Raw genomic sequence first — 20,120 nt, 5'->3', positions numbered from 1 at the left:
GGGTCAGGTTTGCACATGCCAGACAGTTGTCTGTTCTTGCCAGCTGTGTTTGTTATAATAAAAGAGATTTTGTCTGTCTGTAACCTTGCCCTTGTTCAGTCTGGACTAACTCCTGAGCAGAGAACAGCCCTAGCCTAATTCTAGTCAAAATTAGAACTAGGCTTCAACTAAAAGCCTAATTCTTTGTCAAATTCATCTTGGAAACTAGGGATACTTTCATCACTTTCAGTATGTGAAGAATAAAAGGAGATTGAAGATAAATGGGAATAGACAAAGAAAAAAAACCCAGACAAGTAATAATACCAGACAGAATCAAGTGCTGTGCAGAAAACAGCTGTAAAGTAGGACAGCTTTTCCCAAGAAGCAGCTCAGAGACTGTGCTCCCTGCTCCTTCAACTCTGTTTTTAATGGTATTCTGTTCCTACAGCCTCAGTGAACACCTAAAGTCTCCCTCCTTGAGCAATGGGCTTCAAGAGGAGAGAGCACAGGAACATTTCTGGCCTGTCACATCCCTGGTATGATTGTGCCTGCAAATACCTTGTCTGTGACTTCACAAGTACGAGGGTGGGATTGTGGCCATACTGAAGCTGCAGGACCTTCTGCATCCATTCAGCACTACAAGGAAAACATCAGTCAAAGATTAATTTTTCTAACTCCAATATTTCATAAATATCATCTGCTTTTAACCAAGAAAATGGGCCAGAGACAGGGGAATTAATATAATTGGAATTATAATTGGCATTGACAACATGTATAATGTATCAAGAGTTGTAAATAAGCAAAAAATGATGATCCTTATTTTTGAAACTTCTTTAGACTAATGATACATACTTGGATTGAAATAAAAGTTCGATTTGCTAAACCACAATCTATAATTTATAGTGTGTCCTAGATTAATAGTCTTTGTATATTTAGACAATTGATCTACTTGCAAACTCAGACGAAAAGAAGATTGCCCGTGCATGTAGAGGGAACAGGGAATAATGAGATTACGCATTGGAATGGGCTGCCCAGGGAGCTGGGGGAGTCACCGTTCCTGGGAGTGTTTAAGGACAGACGCCGTGGTCCTTAGTGCTACGGTCTAGTTGACACGGTGGTGTTGGGACAGAGCCCGGACTCGATGGTCTCGGGTCTTTCCTGCCTGAACAATTCCGTGATTTTACGTCCGCGTCCCGCCGGTAGAACCAGCCCCGCCCCAAGCCGCGCCCCTGCCCGCCCGCCCCGACCCCGCCCCGACCCCGCCCCCTCACGGTCCCGCCCCCTCCGCCCCCTTTAGCCCCGCCCCTGGGCGTGACTTCGCCCGCCCTTCACTTTATCCTAAGCCACGCCCCCCGGTCTGACCCCGCCCTCCCCCTGCCCGCCCCCGCCGGGGTCGCTGCGCGGTGACGCAGCAGGAGGAGCTGAGGCGGCGCTTCCCGCCCTTCCTCCTCCTCCTCCTCCTCCTCCTCCTCCGCGCCCGCCGGACGGGGACAGAGCGGCGGAGCCGGGGCTCCTCAGCCGCTGCCGGGGCCCGGGGGAGCAGCCGGGCTGCCTCCGGCCATGGTGGCCCGCTCGTCGCCGGCGGGGCAGGAGCAGGCGCGGCGGCGGCGGCCGCCATTGCTCGCGGGGGCCGCGGTACTATGAAGGATGGAAGCGGACGAGGTGACGATCCGGGAGCAGAACTTCCACAGCCAAGTGCGGGAGTACACGGTAGGTGCCGCCGCGGACCGTCCCTGAGCTGTCACTGCTCTCTGCCCCAGCCGTGTCCCCGGGCGCGGGCGGGCTGTCCCGCTCTCCCCCGCTGTCCTTGCCTGCCCCTCGCCCAGTGTCCGGCGGGACTCGGGGGCCTGTCTCGGGTGGGCAGAGCGCTGAATGCACCTTCGCTGAGCTGCCCTGGGAGCTGGAGGATCCCAGCGCTCACCCCCTGGAGGGTTCTCCTCTCCGTGTGCCCTCAGCGAAAGATGGAGATGCGGTGTATGAGGCAGGGCACCGTGTGTTCCATAGAAGGGCTCTCGGAACAGGTACCGGTGCCGCAACCTCCTGAGCACTGCTCAGCTTCGCTAAGGGGTGACTGCGAGCGGACATCATTCATGTGCACAAAGATCTAAAGGTGAGGCGCCCAGAGGATGGACCAGGCTCTGCTCGGTGGTGCCAGCCACCAGGAGATGAGGCAATGGGCAGAAACTGATGCACAGGAAGCTCCCCCTGAACACGAGGAGGAACTTCTTTACTGGGCAGGTGACCGTGCACTGGAACTGATTGCCCAGAGGAGCTGTGGAGTCTCCCTTCCTGGAGGTTTTCAAGAACGTCTGGATGCAATCCTGTGCCCTGTGCTTTGGGATGACCCTGGTTGATCAGGGAGGTTGGGTCATATGACCCACTGTGGTCCCTTCCAACTGTGACCCATTCTGGGATTCTGTGAACGCCTCAGTCCTCAGGTGCAGCCTTGTTCCCATCAGGTGTGCATGGGATTTCACGGTATCGCTTGTCATCCTGGGATTCTCCTGCCTTGCTGGGCTGTTTGCAGTGCTGAGTGTAACTTTGGTGCTCTCCCAGTGGAGCACCTGGCAGTCAGTGCCTGTGCTGTCCCATCTCAGCCCTCCACAGGCAGGTTCAGCACTACACCCTGCGTGCAGACAGAGCAGTTCCAGTTTCCTCTCTGACAGCCTCGTAATTGTTCTCAGGACTGTTCAATCTGATAGAGGTGTTTTGATGGGGCTCATGTCTCTCCTGCTTCAATTCCAGGAAGGAAACACAGGCTGAGCAAGGGAGGCATGCAGCACAGAGTCCTGTGAATGTGCTGTCCTGGCTCAGCAAGGGAATCATGTTTTCTTTGCCATCCCTGTTGTCTTGGGGGAAAAAAACAGATTTCTTGAATTAAAATAAAGTTTCACAATTTAGCTTTAAGTTTTTTTTCAGCCTTGTTGGGAGACTCTAAAAATACCATGGTTAACTGGTTTATGTAGCACTATGGCTAGGTCACTTGATAGCAGACTTGCTTGGAATGTGTTGATTACTCTTCTATAGTATACAAATCCTTGTAAAGATGTTTCTTGTGAAGTATTCTATTTCTAGGACCTTTTTTTTGAAGAGTACAAAACAAGCCTGTATGAGGACAACAGCTACTTTATGGGATTTTTTGGAATTCTCTTCTTTGGGCATGGACGTAGTTAATGTCCTGGAAGTCCTGACTAGGGGAGGGGCACTAAAAATAAAATACTTCATTGTAAAGAAGGCTCTAAGTATTATCTTAATCACCTTTGTGGTATGAAAACAGGAATGTGTGTACAAATCTTCTTTCTTTTCCCTCATGTCTGTTTTTCCATTTGTATTCCATTGTGTGCTAATTATCTCCTACTTATTTTCACCAGAGTCTTGTTCTGATAAATTGGATGCTACATATTGTGGTTTCATTCAGTGGGAAACAGATTTTTGAGTCTGAAGGAATGGCTGTGTGCAGCCTCTCTGGGTGTCACTACAAATAGTGAAGTCTATTAAATTCTGAAAGAACTAGTTCATCTGTACTGCAGGTACTCCTCCAAAGTTAGAGGGACTTTTTCAGCCCCTCCAGAGCAATTGGTAAACCTTCCTCCAGGTGTAGTCATGTGAGAAATCACACAGGACATCAGTAACTCAAATTGTAGAGGTGCAGTGTTGTTTTGTTTGGACAGTGGACTCAGAATATTCTTGCTCTTGAAACTTCACTTTGATGTTAATATTGATCACAGGCCAGCTTGGTTATTGTTTAATCAGTAGGAATAATAATAACAGTGTTGCCTTCTAAATCATACCTTGGTGTAGTTGTGACCTTTAATTAATGTTGGAACACCACAGGGTTTTATGAGTGCATGGAGTGCTGCCACCCCCACCTGAGTGTGCAGCCTCCTGTGGCTCCCACGTGCCTGCAGGAGAATATTGCAGATATGGGTGCATTTGGGGTTGGTCTGAGCATGCTGGAGCACACAGAGGTTGTTGCTTACATGTACAATTATGTTAACATCCTCTCCTTACCAGTCCTGCCCTTGCTGCTCATGAAGTTATATGGTGAATAGAATTTCTTAAAATATGCAAATACATGGTTGTTGTGTGGGCAGTGGGTGTAATCATCAGCCCCTCAGCTGGAGCAGGGAACATGTTCCACTCTGACACATGAATTAAACCTTGATTCCAGCTGCAGGTGGGCTGGGGGCAGCAGAGCAGTTCAAAGCAGCATTTGATATTAAAAGCTGTAGTGGTTCTAAACTGGGATAGGGTAGGTTTAGATTAGATAGCAGGAAGAAATTCTCTGATGCGAGGATGGTGAGGCACTGGCACAGGCTGCCCACAGAAGTTGTGGGTGCCCCATTCCCTGGCAGTGTTCCAGGCCAGTTTGAATGGGGCTTTGAGCTACCTGCTCTAGGGGAAGGTGTCCCTGCCCATGGCTGGGGTTAGAAACAGATGTTATTTAAGGTCCCTTCTGACCCAAACCATTCCATTCCAGTTGTGGAATATTACAGCAGAGGAGACCTCTCTATGCCTGTTAGAAGCAAGAGAAATTTATGTTGTCTTTTAGAAGTACCTTTGAAGAGCTAGTTGTGTGGCACAGCCTTTACTGAAAGCTAAAATGATACACTCATGAGAGAACAGAAATCAAAGTAAGCTGATGTACTTGAAAAGAAAATCCTTTTCACTTGTCTCTTACAAATTTTCTTTGAATACATACAGAATTTCTATATTGTGCTCTCTGATGGAATCAGAGTCCTAAGGGCACTCTGAGTTTAGCTGCAGTGTAATGCTTTATTTCTGTTTCATGTATTCTCTGAACTGGCAAGCTACAAAGTTTTCCATAAAGTTGTGTAACATAAAAAAAATTCAAGACTTGTTATGCTTTTGGTGGTGGTGCCTGTCTCTTTCTGCAGGCGCCAAGTTCTGCTAATTCCACCTTCAAAAACCAAATACTTCTGACACATGTTTATAGATTGAACAAGGATAGTAAAGGATTATTTTTAAAAAAATATATCCTTCGTCTGCTTTTGAGGTGACTCAGTGGTTTAATGCTTAATTTAACTCGGGCCTGTTTGCTCTTGACCTCATTTGAAGTGTCTCTATGGCACCTGTTTTTCAAGAGGGTGCCTGTTTGCAACAAAATCATCTGCTTTGGATTTTGTTGCTTCATGAGGATGATCTGTGCTACTAGAAGGTGGTTAACTCCCTAGTCAGGCATGGCTCTTTAAACATGAATCTGCTCTAGAGAGGATCTTTTGTTTTGAACAGTTGTTGTTGAAAACACCAAGACTCACACATGGTCTGAGGCTGAACTTTAAAATTCAGATGCAGTGAGGTAAATGTGGACACTGTGAACTGGTGACCCAATGTAAGAGATGGCACAGCCAGGAGTTTTCTTGGAGTCATTAAGATCCTTGACTTCAACAAAGCCAGAGCCATCCTCAGTTCTGGCTAGAGGGAGCATCTTTCTGAAGAGCAGCTTTAGTTGATGGCAAAGTACAGAAAAGGGTTTGTGTTCTGCACTTGGTCAGTATTTGTATGAAGGAGTTGAAAAGGCCAGACAATATTCTGTTAGTTTAACCTTCTTGGTCCTTTAGATTCATTTATAATTGCTGAGATCTTGCACATCCATGGAAAATATTTGAACTTCTAGGGAACTGCTTTTCCCTTGGGTCCTGTTATTATGCCTGTTTATAAAGTGTTCCATGTTCAGCTGGTATTGTTGTGAACTGTTTATTTCAAATGGAAATAGAGCAAGTGCAATGCTTGAGCCTCTCTGTGGTCCCCTGGGTTTACTTTTTAGAATATTAACTTCCTTTTTTTCCAGTTTGAGTCTTCTATTCTGCAGTACTAGCTTGTATTTTTAAAAATAAAAGCTATTTTTTTTGTTCTTTTTCAGCTTAAAAAATGTAGGATTTTGAGTATGTAAAAATATACACATACACCTGGTTATGAAGGTTCTTTGGCAAAATAAATACACTGTGCTTGCATTTGTAATGTGGGGAAAACTGTGGAAGAACAAAACAGAACCATTAGGTTCTATTATTAGCACCATAGAACTATTAGTTAGGAACAAACATAGTATATTTGGAAATAAATTTATGATATTGAATATGTAATGAAAAAAAACCAGTCCTGGTAGAATAAGTTCAAATACAAAAGTGCTATTATAACTTTTATTTGTTCCATGTGAGTTCAGGCAGATACTGAAACTGGTGTAATATGGAGTTTTATGTTAAGTGTGATATGCTTCCATTTGAGGGACTAAATGTTTTCAGGGGTGCAGGCTTCAGATGCTAAATATTCTGAGAAACTTGGTTTCTTTCTTTTTTCTCTTAGTTCAGTGTGGCTGCTGCTGGCATGTGTCCTCTGTAAGGCTGTAAACTGAGGGAGCTGGTTTGAGCACTTCTGTTGGTAGTGGGCTCTTGTCTGTGACCAGTTGTGCATCCTTCACAAACTGAGATTTTTCACAGTCCCTTTTTTCTGCCAGCAGTGATGATATTCTGATTAGAAGTGGGGGTGATTTGTAAGAATAAACTTATTAAATACTGAAATGTTTTTGTTTGAATGCTTATGCAAGTTTATCTTTTGTTAAAAAAAATCCTTTCAATTTTTTTTCACCTGTACACTGAAAACTTGAGGACTACTTTATATCTTAAAGGGCTTCTTGTATTTCAGAAAATAACTTTGTTTAGATTTCTCAGTATTGCTTCTTTTTTTTTCCCCTTAAATATTTTGGGAAAGATTTGTGACTAAATAAAGAAGTATTTGTAGCAGTGATGTGAGACATAAAGCTGAAAGATTGGTGCACATTTAACATAATTAAATATATAAAATATTGGCATAATTCTGTCATTTTAAAAGTTTACCTTTACTTGTAAACAAGGGTGCTGTACTGAACTTTAAGAAGTGATGAATCATCTTCTGGCTGTTGGTCCTGGGGATCAGCACTGTGGATCCATCTGGAATCAATAGGCATCTCAAAATACTTGGCATGGACAAGTGCAGAGAGATACTTATTCCCAAAACAGAAACAGATTTGGAGAGTTCCACTATTTCTGTTTACACAAAACAGGCATGAAAGGCTGAAGTGTAAAAATTTGCAGATAGTTCCTTTTGAGTTACTGGTGTGTTTCTCTGGAGGAGCAGTTGACCAAAAGGGCAACAAACTTCATGGAGGGTATAGGCATATGTTTAAGAAAATTTTATATTAAGGTGTAACTAGACTTGAGAAAATCTAATGAAAAGAGGAAGAACTGACAGCAAACAAAACCAGCTTTTCATAATGTGACCTAAACCAAGCATATCTGTCTTGGGTTTTGAGTGGCTGGGTATGGAGTAGAGGGACTGGGTAAGATGTGAGGGCTGTAACAACAGCTCAGTCTTTGCTGTGAGGAGGTTGCTGAGTGTTCCTGAGTTTATTAGCACAAGAGCCTCTGGAAATAAGTGTTTTCAGGGAGGTTAAAGAGAGTTGAGGGATGGCTGAGCAGGTGACCAGATTAGCAGAGGAGATGGTGGTAAAGTCAGAGTGGAGGGAGAATCTGAAGCACCTTGCCAGTGACATTATGATAAATTCAGGGCTCAGTTCTGTAGACATAGATGGAATATTGGGTTGAGGAGCACTAAAGAAAACATTCCAGTCAGTATAGATTTACTGGTTGTATTTGAAGATTATACAAGTGGTTTTTTTCTTTCTTTTCTTTCTTCTAAACTGAAGTGCTTTCTCCTTTCCTGTCTTTCAGCCTTTCCTATTTAATTTGGTATTTATCCTAATTTAGGAGGGCAGTGATAACTTTTGTTGAGAAAGTCTTAACGCCTGCATCACTCTCTACACCCACACTCTCCCCTTTCCCTTGAAAACCACTGACTCTTTCATGTGTGCTGTCAAATGACTTGGGGCCCTGCCTTCTTAAGAACAATCTTGCTCAAGAATTTAAACAACTTCTAACACAGGAAGAGGAGAGACTTTGAAAGTCATGACTGGAATTTGTTTTTGTGCCTCCAGTGACAAACAGCTTGGTTGTTGTGTCACTCTGGAGGGTGACAGCCAGGTAGAGGTGACCTGGAAGGAGCTGCTGCTCTAACCCCCTGATTAGGTGTGACAGGTGAGATTGCTTCATGCTTTCAGCAGCTTTGACCTGTGCTCTTTGGGACTCTCAGAAAGATGTTTCAAAACTCATGTTGCTGTTTTATCAGCTGGGTGTTGAATATTCATGTGTAATAGTGTTGCTCCCCATACAGAGGTTTCTAGTTTTTTGGTTAGCTGGATATGTTAAAAGTTGTTTCTAACTACCATCAACATGATTTCAAGAGAGAGCCCTGGGCTTTGTACTGTTCTAATATTTGAACACTTGAATAACTTTTTAGAATTTTGATTAACTGGAAAATACAGAACTATGTTTCAGTTTCTCCATTTCCAAATCATGTGTGCCCTGCAGCAGGTAGTGTGTACTGTACTGATGGCATTGAAGTTTGCACATGGCTGGGTTAATCTATAGAGGATAGAAGCAGTGTATTGTGTATTATTTTTTCTCCCTTTACCTTCTTGTGTGGTTTCCAGCATAGGCTTCACAATTGTCATCAGAACATGGTGCTTCAGTTCTACTGTTGATTTTAAGTGCCTGTTTAGGCCTTGATTATCCCATTTTTCCATTATCTAACTGTAATTTCTCTTTTTAATGTGTTTATGGGAAAAATTGGTGCTGATGAGTTTTAGTTGAATTTGACAATAGGAATATGTCTCAAATATTTGCTGAGTTTCAGACTGTGGTAACTTGTGTCCAGTAGAGTCTGCATAATTGGTGAGAATTAGGAAAACACACAGCTACTGCTGTTGAAGTATGTTTGTGTTTTGGGAGTTGGGGGGGACACTTGAAAATGCTCCAGGATATATGTGTGAGAGGACAAGGAAGAGGATTTTTATGTGGTATGATGAGAAACTTTATTAGTGCTGTCTTCTAAGATCTTCTGCATTTTGCTTTGCAAAGAATATTATCAAAGAAGCTGTCTTAAATAAATTGTTTACCAAGGAAGCTTTAGGGGTTATTTTTTCAGAAATGAGTTTTTAATGGTATGACTCTGGAGTTTTAATATAACTGATTATTACAGCCTGACTTTCCAGTGTTGAATAATGCCTCATTCAGGGGCAGAATATTAGAATGATCTAGGTTGGTGCTATTGTGTCAGTTCTGGAGAGTGTTTTTAAATCTTGCACCTGTGCTGAAAAACATTTTTGACTGAAGGGCTGTAGAAGCTGGTTTTTATCTTCAGCAGAATTTATAGTACACAGAAATATATTTATAATATATTTTTATATATTTGTAATTTATATTTATAGTTGTAATATATTTATATATATATTTATAAAATATATTTTTGCATATTTCTTTATTTCTGTTGGATTTGGGGTGTTTATTTTGGATGAGCAAGTCTAGGCACCTGCCTCTGAACCATTTATAATTTCTTCATGACTTAGGAATCAAAACAAGTGGGTCAACCTCTTGCAAATGTTTTAAGCCAGGGAGGAGTCCTGAGAAGAGGCCATACATGGAGGGGAATCATAGGTATGGAAGGCAGTGTTAATGAGCAAAATTAATCTGTGATCATAGACAATCATGGAGCATATTTGATATTTTCTCATAAGATTAAATTTAGTGTGAATTGCCAAGTGTATAAGGCTGGCTGGTTTGGAGTGAACTTAATCTAACCACAGCAGAGTTAATGTCTCATTTGAGAAAAATGAGATTTCCAGAGCAGATGATACAATGAATGCCAAGGTCAAACTGAGACCGTAGACAAAGATTTCAGTTTTCTTTAGTGTGCTTTGTTGGTTTGTTACTTACTGTTGACACATCCAAAACAGGTGGAATGCCTTGTTTGCTTTTTAGATGTCAGTGGGATAATTGAGTTATTAGAAATAGACCAAGCAGAGCTGCTTGTCTCCACCTGTATTTTCTTGCTGTTTATTCCTGCCATCTTTCCTATGAGTAAATAAAAGCAGTTGCCAAGTAGGACAGTAGGAGGAAGCTTTTTAGTTGCCTTGTGGTATTGTAATGCACATTAAAATACTTCAACAGCATTAAGAGATGGATGTATAATGGTATGTTTGTTGTTCTCTATTACAGAAATTAAAACCTAGAAGGGCAACACTATTATTTTATTTAGATAGTTATCACAGGCAAAGTACTGTTTCATTTTCAACACTTAAACATGTAAATAGACATATTCTACATAGTGATATTACCCAGAGTGATCTCTGCTTTCTCTTTTCTCTGTGCTGTTTTTTCTGCTTAGACAAAAGGCCACATTCTGTAAAGTAGCAGCTAGAAGTGGAGATGTTGTCTGTAGCCTTGTTTTGTGTATCATTTGCATAGAAATGCTTGTGGATGTACTAGCAGTGACTTTATTTTAATACTGACACAGCCACTTCATTTTAAAGTTATTTCCTTTCTTCCCTTACATTTTGGAGCTACTTTTTGGAGCTTCTTGATCTTTCATTTCATACATGGCATAGTAAAATGTTGTTTGCTGCTTGTCCCTTGCTCCTCCAGATTTTCCCTGTTCTACATGCTAGTATGCAATCAAGTTGGAGGAAGCAATCCCTTATTTGCTTTGATGCTTTTCAAGTGGAAATGAACCTGTGTTGAATCTGTGTTTTGTGCTTGGAAGTGTTGTTAGGTTAAAGAACATTACTAAGTGTGGGACATCTCTCTGTGAAGGAGTTCTGTGGTGGTTCCTTGCTGCTAAAAGTTGTTCTGCAGGATGTCTGGCTCTTTCACAGTGGGAGGACATCCCTGACACAGCCCTACAGGGGCCTGTGCTTACACTTAATAACAGTTTCATAAATGACCTGGAGAAGGGTATAAATTATGAAGTGACTAAGTTTGTTATAATGCTTGTTGAGTCAGGAAAGTGGAAAACAAGGCTGAGTGGACTCCAGGCTCCTGCTCAGGGGAGGGTCTGCTATGGTATCAGACTACTTGGGGCTTAAAATCCTCCAGGAATGGAACTTTGTAGCCTTGCTGGGCAGCTGGTTCCACTGCTTGGCTCTCCCCATGGAGGGGATTTCTTCTTAACTCAGTCTCATCACCACGGTCAAGAGCTCAGCTCTGTGTTTGTACTGACCTCCCCCTAGGTACTGGCAAGCTGCTGTCAGGTCCTCCTGAAGCCTTCTTGTCCTCAGGCTGAACCTGCTGAGATCCTTCAGCCTGTCTGCACCAGGCCAGTGTTCCAGCCTCCACTGATCATTGGTGACCATCCTTTCTGTAACTGCCAACTCCTGTACTGGGGGCTCAAAACTAACAGGGTGAATGCTGCTTGGAGAGAGACAATTACTTTGCTTCAAGTAATACAGCCAGGGATGCTCTTTAAGGTGTGTGCTACCAGGGCACACTGACTGAGAGGTGATGAACAATTACTGGACAAGGCACCTATATGCTTTTATTTTAGTGTAAAATACAGCTCCCTCACAACAGTTGGGAATAATTCAATGCTCTATAATGGATATTATATATCCATTATATATAATGGAATCTTGTACATAGAAATGCAGCTTTTAATGTGCACACACAAATTGCAGTTTTAAAAGATGGTTGAATCTTGTTTGTAAGAGGGGGGAAAAAAGGGAACCTTACACATTTTGAGCACATTCTTTCTTAGCATGAAAATGTGGCTCTTAGACTTGCAACAGAAGAAGAAGATGCTTTCCCAATCTGAGGCGTGAATTTCAGTGCCAGAGTTTTAAAGATCATCCACACAGACAAATTTATGTCAGCTGATCTTCAGTAATTGCCACTGGGATAGCTACAACGTGATTTGACCTGGCTCAGACTGTTACTGCTCGTGAAACCTTCAGTGCTGGCCCCTTAGAGGCACATGGTGGTGTGCAGTTAATTCTCACAGGGGCTGGGAGATGTGTGGTAAAGATCCAAAGTATGGTGTGGATCATGCTTGGATGCCTTTGGATGAGAGGTCCAAGGGTCTGACACTGTGGAAGTCTCCACAAGAATGTAGTGCAGTGTGTCTCCAGAAGCAGCCTCTCCTGGCGTGCCTGGTGTGTAATCTAAGCAGGAGCAGAAGGCACTTCCTTTCCTGAATAGATTAAGGGCTTCAGGGGAAGACAGGTTTCTTTTTGCTTGTCCTACCAGAAGTTGTGTTTAGTCTGTGGGAAGAGATGTAAATGAATTATTTGCTTGAGGTTTGAAGATTTCTTAATGTGCCATCTGTTAGAAAGGAGCCCTGGGATGTGGCACAGAGTCCATGTGTCTTGTTTGCAATTACTGAGTGCTGTGGAGGGGACATGCACACAAAGACATTACAAATTATTAAGAATTGCTTTGGATGGCTGTTTGGCTATAACCATAGACAAGTCTTGGGCTCCTCATAATTTCCTTTATATTTTGATCCACCTGGTCAAACATGGACAGTGTATCTCTCCTCTGTAAGGTCAGAATGTACCCTAGTTGTGTTTAAAGTAGCTTCCCAGTCTAATTATGGCAATAGATCCACAACTACTTTGTCTCTCAAATGTGGAATGAATTTAAGGAAATAAACTTTAAGATTGAAAGGACATCTTGTCAAGTGAGGGATGTCAGAAATCCTTATTCTTCACAGTTGGGTACATTCTCTGCACAGTGTCTTGACTGTCTGCCCAAGTAAAACCTGGAAAAGCTTCATTTGAGCTCCAGTGAAAAACTTGCAGAGATCTTGGGGATCTGGGGAATACAGTTCATCCTAGATTTGCTGTATGTGCAGCATCCTTTTGTCAGCTGTTATTGTAGAGATGGGTGATGGCAGTAATCACTGCTTTTTGGTTGAAAACAACTTGCAATGTAATTTGGATTTAACACTGAATTCCAATGTTGCCTCCAATACTGACACATGCAATAGTTTCTGAAGGAAAGATGGAATTAACAGAATAAAGGCTCTTTTAAATTTTTCTTTTTACTGAAGGTATCAATGTAGTTTTGTGTATGGGGTTCTTTTGTGACTAATGCCCTATTTCAGTATGACTACCTGTGCTTTTTAGTAGGAGATTAGAAATGGAATTGATAGATGATTGTATGCAGTGTGACATGAAGGTGTGGTTTAAAAAAAAAAAGAAAAGACATGGTGATGAACTTGAACTCTAAAACCGAGTTTCTACTGAAACTTGAGAGCTACTCTGCTGTAAGCAGCTGGGGAGGACAGAGCTGATGGATGCATTGGCAGGAGGTTAATGCTGAGTTACCAGTGTGGCTCTCAGGCTGATGCCTTAAGCAGCTGGAACAGAGGCCAGACAGAGTTAAGGGGAATAAAGGGGATATTTACTGAAGAGCCTTCAAAGGCCACACCCTGGCAGTATCAGAGCCACAGCTGTGGCTCTGCCTGCATGGCTCCAAGGGGGAAGCAGAAGAGGGCTTGGTGACAAGATCTCACATTTTAATAAGTTTTGGTCCATTTGCATATTGGACTAATTGTCCAATTAGAGCCCCAGCCCATGAAGTCCCATCCTTCTTGTTTTTCTCTCCTCAGTCCACATTGTTTATACTCTTGGCCTTGAGATCCAGATTGCCTGTCCTTGGGTCCCCAGCTGGAGAAGGAATTTTTTTCCTTCTGTTGTGTCTGCCTGCTCTGTGAGGAGAGCTCACCATCCCCTAAATACGAAACCCAGACTTGAATCTTGCCATCCCCTAATATGAAACCCAGACCCACACCTTACTGTCCCCTAATATGAAACCCAGACCCACACACCAAAGCAGCCCAAAATCAGAAAAAAATAAAAAAATAAAAAGCTAAAACCTGAGGTATCAATGTGAGTGTGGAGAAGCGTTTTCAGTGCAGCAAGAAGGACTTAGTGCTGTTACCTGCAGCTGTAAAATCTTGCCTGGAGTGCTGCATACAAGCCCAGCCACTCATCATTGAGAAACATGAACTGAAACTACAGCAAATACAAACAAGGCTGGATGGTTTCTTTTCCTAATACAAAAATATCCTGAAACAAACAGCAGTATGAGGAATAGGAGCCCAGGATTGCAGTGCTGACAGGCCAGTGGAGCCTATTCTTCAGCTATCATAGGCAACACATTCCTTTTCCCCAGCTTAACTGAATTCTACTCTAAAAATAGTTGGGATGCTGACTTGAGCTGTTTCCTTTAGAAAGCTATTCAGAATGCATGGTTAGAAACAGTTCAGGATCAGAGGTTTCACTGAGTGTAAATTGAGACTGCAGTAATGTTTCTGAGTTTGCTGTTTAACTTGTTTTGGTCAGTATGAAGGACTTTTAATCTGAGTTCTTTTTTAAGATCATAAAGCTTTAATTCAATAGAATTTATTTATTTTCTTGCCAACAATTTTACAATTTTGTGAATTTTCAATAGTAAACTGAAGCAAACATTTACAAAGTTGTTCTCAAATCTGACAGAAGTAAAGGGAGAATTACACCAGAATTACCAGACTGTAGAGTTACCCCTTTTTGCTGGGTTGCAGAGTAGCTGTTATCTAAAGCCAGAAATGCAGCATTTGACAGTTTGTGTTACTGGACAGCTTTTGTCTGCTCTGCCCTCAAAATACCTCAGTTATCTCAGTGGTGCCTTGTAAGTACAGACCCACATTTTCATTGGAACCTTGCTATCACAGATAGAATAAAGGTCAGCTGCTCTATTTGAAGGTGTAAACAAGACCACAGTAATTTTTATTCTTGTTTTAAATAAAACTAACAAAAAATGAACTTAACTTATTAACTGTTTTTCTTATACACAGGTTACACCGTGTTATTTGCATCTGACAGATTTTTAAAGAATTCACTTACCCTGTATATGTGATACCTGATTTTCAAAAGTGGGTGCCTAAAATTAGATGTCTCTAGCTGTAGCCTTGGTCTAGTTTTCAGAGGAACTGGAAGCTTAGAGAAGGATTCTCTTTCAGCACTGGCAATGCATTTTCCAATACTGACAGGACAAGCTGTGTCAGAGGACTCTGAAAAACCAAGGCTGTTCTCAGCTTGTTTTCTTCTTCCTGTTTCAGAAATATACCAACTTTTTTATATTAAATCTTAATAACATTCTTTAGAATGACTTATTTAAAGAACTGGATTCTCTATCAAAACCATTTCTTCTATGAGGCATCCTTAAAAAAGTTGGAGTGGTAAGCTCTATTTGGATTAAAGACTGGATTTCAGAGATCTAGTTATGAAATCTCATTTTCAGTGCCTGTATTTTGGGTGTTGCTGCTGTGTTTCCTGCACAGAGAATGAGCTGGGTTGCCACTTTCAGACTTACAGCACTGTTGTCCCAGGGAGGAACCTGGAAGTCACCCAAATGCCATACTCAGATACTTGGCTGTACTTGGTTTTTTAAAATCTGAAATGTCTGACTACACCAGAAAAACAACCCTTTCAGTTTATATTTATCAGTATTTCTTACAAAGTCTGTCTTACATGAACAATACATCATTCTCCACTGTGATTTGCTGGTTTGGATGCAGTATTGTTATTTAGATGCAGATTTATCAGGGCTATGATCACTACCTTCACTTTCACTTTTCCCTTTCTCTTAGGGTAGCCTTTCTGCTCTTGATTTTTTAAAGACAGTGAGTCTTAAAGGCAACAAATCTACAGATGATAGCTTAAAGGAATAGGTCAGCTATTGTCCAGTGGAGTACATTTCCAAAACAGAATGGCATGCTTGCTTCTTGTTGCATTTCTGACTGACTCATGTGTTTAAGAGGCATAGGCATCCAGGATTAAGGCAGCAATGTTGGGCCACTGATGCTTCATTCAGGAGCAAATAAAATGTGTGGGGTTTGTTTTTGTGTGTTTTTTTTTTTTTTTTTTTTTTTTTTTTTTTTTTAACCTGTAAAGGCTTGGAGGGCTAAAACTTTCCTGCTGTTCAATTCCTTTCCTATAGTATTTCCAGCATTTTTTTCAGGTGTTTTGGTCTTATCTTATTGTATTGTTATTGTAGTGCTAAATCTTACAAACAACTTGGTCCAAGGCACTGTGGGCTGAAGGTGTATCTGACCTAAATAAACCACCAACCTTTGAGAAGGGAAGTTGTGCCCTTGGCTTCTGACTGTGAAGGAAACCTCATGTTTGATGAGCTCATGCTTGGACATGCTCTGTAGGCACGAGTCTCTGTGTGTGTTGTCACCTGGAATTTGTTTGATTCAAGACAGGATGCAAATAGTAAACATGTTTGTTTCTTTTCACATGTGCTGACAGCATAGCCCAAAATAGATCCTCAAGAGCCCATTATATAAAATACAACTACCCCTAGGGTACTTTTGAAGGGGATACAAAGCCTGATAACTTTTACAAATCAAGTGGATTCAAGCTTCAAAAATCAGCTCATCCCTCTCCACTCACTCTCCCTCAAACAAAAAATCACACTGTGAATAAGTCTTTTCTCTTAATTTTAGAGTAAAACTTGCTGACCAAATAATTGATGCAATACCTGTTACTCTAATCAAGCTATATTAATGGGTTTAACTTTCTATTAATAAGATATTAATAAGATATAACAGTCTTGAAATTTACATAAAATATGCTGATGTTGATTGAATTCAATTGTTTAAACTAGATTTACTGCTTATTATAATCCAGGCACTTCTTCATGACCTAATAAATGCAATTTTTTTTTTCCAGATCTGTTTTCTCCTGTTTGCTGTTCTCTACATAGTCTCCTACTTTATAATCACAAGATACAAAAGGAAAGCAGGTAAGCATAGAATTTTTAATATGTCAAAAAAATGTTTGTTTTTCAAATAAATAGATGATTCTTTTCCTGTCCATCTCCACAAGGAAAGTGGAAGAAACAGAATTATTTGTTAGGTCCTGGTCTATGGCAGCCTGGATTGACCTGGTTGTGTATGGCAGCCTATGTGTTCATTGTTTTGAGATGGAAGAAAGGGGTTCATGTCAAAGTAGATGCTTCTGCATCCCCTGTCTTGAGATCCTGATGTTCTCCTTTCACATCAGCTTTTCCAGGATAAGTATCTTCAGCTGTGTTTTAGCAGCAAAATCAGGTTCTGAGCTTTGGCTAGGAAAGTGAAAGGTTGCCAGTCCTACAGAAGGGAAGGAGCATTATTTCTTCAAAAAGTCTGCTCTGATCAGGTACAGTTATTATTTCAGTTGTCTTAACCTGTTTATGACTTCACCACTGAAGTTTAGAAAATACCTTGAGATAATATTCTATTTTTTCCCTTTGGGAGCACTGTCTAGTTTCCATTCTAAAACTAGTATGTAGGAAGCTCTGTCATTCTCTTTGATAGTTTTTCTAAAGACAGCATAAAAATCAGTATAAAATCACAGAATCTTTGACTTATGACAGCTTATCTGGGACCTTGGTGCTTGATAATAGTCAGGCTTTAGAAACATTGTTGTGTATGGTGATCTTGGTGCTCTGAACTTTGTTGGAAACTGTTTATTGAGTGGCCTGTGTTGTGACAGAGCTGCTGTCATGTATGGATTTGTGTTTTAAAAAGTAAACTTCTCATGGAATTTAATTCCTTGGAAAAAAGGTACATCTCTATGAACATAGGAAGTGAGACAAATACTATCTTCTGATCCTGATATGTATTTTGGACATTAAAAAGCTGCTACCATTTGGAGATGGAAAGAACAGGAAGGGGAAGCTGGTTTGGCAAACCCTGTTGGATGCAAAGACACTTTTATTACCTTTTGTTGGCAGTTATCTCCTCAGCTGGGAAGAGGAACAGCTCTGCAGCTGCCCTGACTTGATGAAAGCTTTGTGAGCATGTACTTAGGCACACTTTGTAGCCTGCTATGGTCTTCCTGATGAGAAATCTTTGAAGAGTTAACTCAGCTGCAACTCTTTCAGGACAAATTGTTCACTGCTTTTCCAAGAAGCTTTTTAGCCAAAATGATTCATAAGAGACCTTTACGTAGTCTTTCAAAACACCATGAGGTATCCATCAAAAAACCAACACCTCCAGTTCTTTCACAGAAGAATTTCAAAATAGCATGAGGTTATTGGCTATGTGTTTATTTCAACTGTGTGCATGACTCTTAAGAACTTAAATTTATTTTAAAATTTAAGAATAAAGTCAAATTGTTCTATCTCCCAAGGAAAATGGGAAGAACTTTAGAATGATGAGTGTAAAATTATTTCAAATTCAGAAATTTTTATTTCAAAATGTCTGCATTATTTCAAATTAAGAAATGCTTACTTTTGTGTACTGATGTGCTTAGAGAAGGGTGTAAAGAATAAATGATGTGTTAGTGATTCATCTGAGTTAAAAGTTGACATTGTTTGAAAAAGATTGTTTTAGTGAAGTATTAAGTGAGGAGTAAGTGAATAAAAATGGTCTAAAATGTGAAGTATCAGAAGGAAGTCATGATACCTTAAATCCAAAACAAATAACAAGAATATGACCACCTCTCCTTCCTCCCCATCCCCAAATCCCCAGGAGCTGGGAGGAGGGGTAAGAAAAGGGAAGCAACTGAGTAGTCATCACTATTGTTCTGGGTATGCTTTCTTGTTTTTAAAGGACACTTATACTGCAAATGATTTCTAGCAGTGTGCTGGCTTAGTATGGACATTTAGACTTCCCTGCAGCTTGCCTGCTCTCTGTGGTTCCAGAGAGCCCAAAGGGGCAGTTTCTAGCAGAAGCTGTGGCTGTAGGAGTCTGAAAGCATGTTTGCCATAGAGCCCTCTGGAAGAGGTCTCCAAGAGATTTTGATCTGCATATTTAAGTGGAATAGCTTTGTTACATTGATTGAGAAGAGTTTGACCTGTGAAAAAACAGGGTGAGAGTATTCATTTTTGGAAGGAACCTTCTTAAAATATTGATGCTCATGAATTGTATCAGTACATCTGAATTTTAATTGTAAATTAAAATCATTCCTATCTATATACATTTTAGCCTGAAGAAAGACAAGTGAGTGTTGAATATAACCTGATGTCATTTAATTTTCAGATGAGCAAGAGGATGAAGATGCCATCGTTAACAGAATATCGTATGTACAGCTCTTCTTGGCAGAACTGCTTTTCCTGAATGTGTTGTTATGATAGGAATCTTCTGTGCCTCCCAATAAATAAGAATCTATTTGAAATACATTTAAATGTATCTTAAATAGATTGCTAGAGGGTCAGTGAAAAAGATTTGGCATAGTGGCACCTTGAGTTATCAAAAGTGTTGTGTAAGTTTGGTCTAGGCCTTTTTTCACCTGTAGTTCTGCTGGTAGCTATGAAGTTGGCCAGAACATTGCATGAGGACCTGGGGCAAGAGATGGAATTGGGTGCCAGACCTGCATTTAGGTCTCCAAATGTAGGTGTTTGGATGGGAGGTGTTGTAAGTGGCCACAGCAGTCAATGGAAGGGAGGCCGTGGCTCCTGTGAAGCAAGTTAGCTCTCTCTGAAGAAGATACCTTTGATCAGTGTAAAAAAGCTGCAGAAAGGTTACAAGGGGAAGACCAGCACTTGCCAGACCTACTGGTCTGCCAGCAGCTCTCTCCTTATCCTCTTGCTGTGTGAAGTTAGACATGAATATCTCCTATTTGAGAATGCCTCAGGATGTGCAGAGCTGCTGTGGCTGTTGCTGCCCTCTCAGTTGGCTGAACTGTGTGAATTGGCTCCTGCTGTGTTCCAGTGTTCTTGGCTTCCCTGGTGCTGCTGGCATCCCCTTGGAAGGAGAGCTTGGAGAAAAGTGTTGTTGTAAATAGAAGATGTTCTTTTTTCTTTCAGCATAAGCTTCTTTAAATGTGCATGTTATTTTCCTGAAAACAATAACCCTCAAACATCTGTAAATAGATTTTTCTTCACGTGGCATAATTGTCAGGACTTGAGGTGTGGAGGGATGGGAAAACAAAGGCAAGGGGCTGGAGCACTTTGCTGTAGTTTGTTAGGTTTCCCAGTTCTGGCTTAGAATACTTAACCATTCTTAAATAAAAGAAAAAATCTCAGAAGCCAACAACAACAACAAAAGAATATTTTTAAAGTTAAAATTACTTACTCATACTTTCTAAGTACTGTATGAATGAAAAATGGATTTGTAGACTATTAAGGAAAAGTAAGCTTACTGATGCTACTGTGGTAGGAGTGTTCTATTTATTTTGTCATGCAATTTTGTGTTGAGAATTATTTCTAGTTTTATTATAGCACTATTATATCACTATCTAGTTTTATTATTGCACTATTTCTGTAAGAAAGTTTTGTTGA

The 20,120-nt window shown here is 41.0% G+C and overlaps 1 protein-coding gene across 2 annotated transcripts in view; it reads left to right on the top strand.

The window, feature by feature from the left end:
* The first annotated feature begins 1,356 nt into the window (after positions 1–1,356).
* The window catches only part of LMBR1 (limb development membrane protein 1), a 68,543-nt gene continuing 49,779 nt past the window's right edge, over positions 1,357–20,120 (top strand). The window contains exons 1-3 of one of the 2 annotated variants that reach the window (XM_054647725.2): positions 1,357–1,689; positions 16,586–16,658; positions 18,880–18,919. In XM_054647725.2, coding sequence (XP_054503700.1) covers positions 1,627–1,689; positions 16,586–16,658; positions 18,880–18,919 — 176 coding nt within the window. In that variant the 5' untranslated portion in view covers positions 1,357–1,626. The remainder of the gene's footprint in view (positions 1,690–16,585; positions 16,659–18,879; positions 18,920–20,120) is intronic. The other variant, XM_054647734.2, reaches the window with a different exon arrangement.

The sequence above is a fragment of the Agelaius phoeniceus genome, chromosome 1 (assembly GCF_051311805.1).
Source record: "Agelaius phoeniceus isolate bAgePho1 chromosome 1, bAgePho1.hap1, whole genome shotgun sequence".
Classification (NCBI taxonomy): domain Eukaryota; kingdom Metazoa; phylum Chordata; class Aves; order Passeriformes; family Icteridae; genus Agelaius; species Agelaius phoeniceus.
The sequence above is the reverse complement of the archived record's forward strand: the minus strand, read 5'-3'. Positions and strand labels throughout refer to the sequence as shown.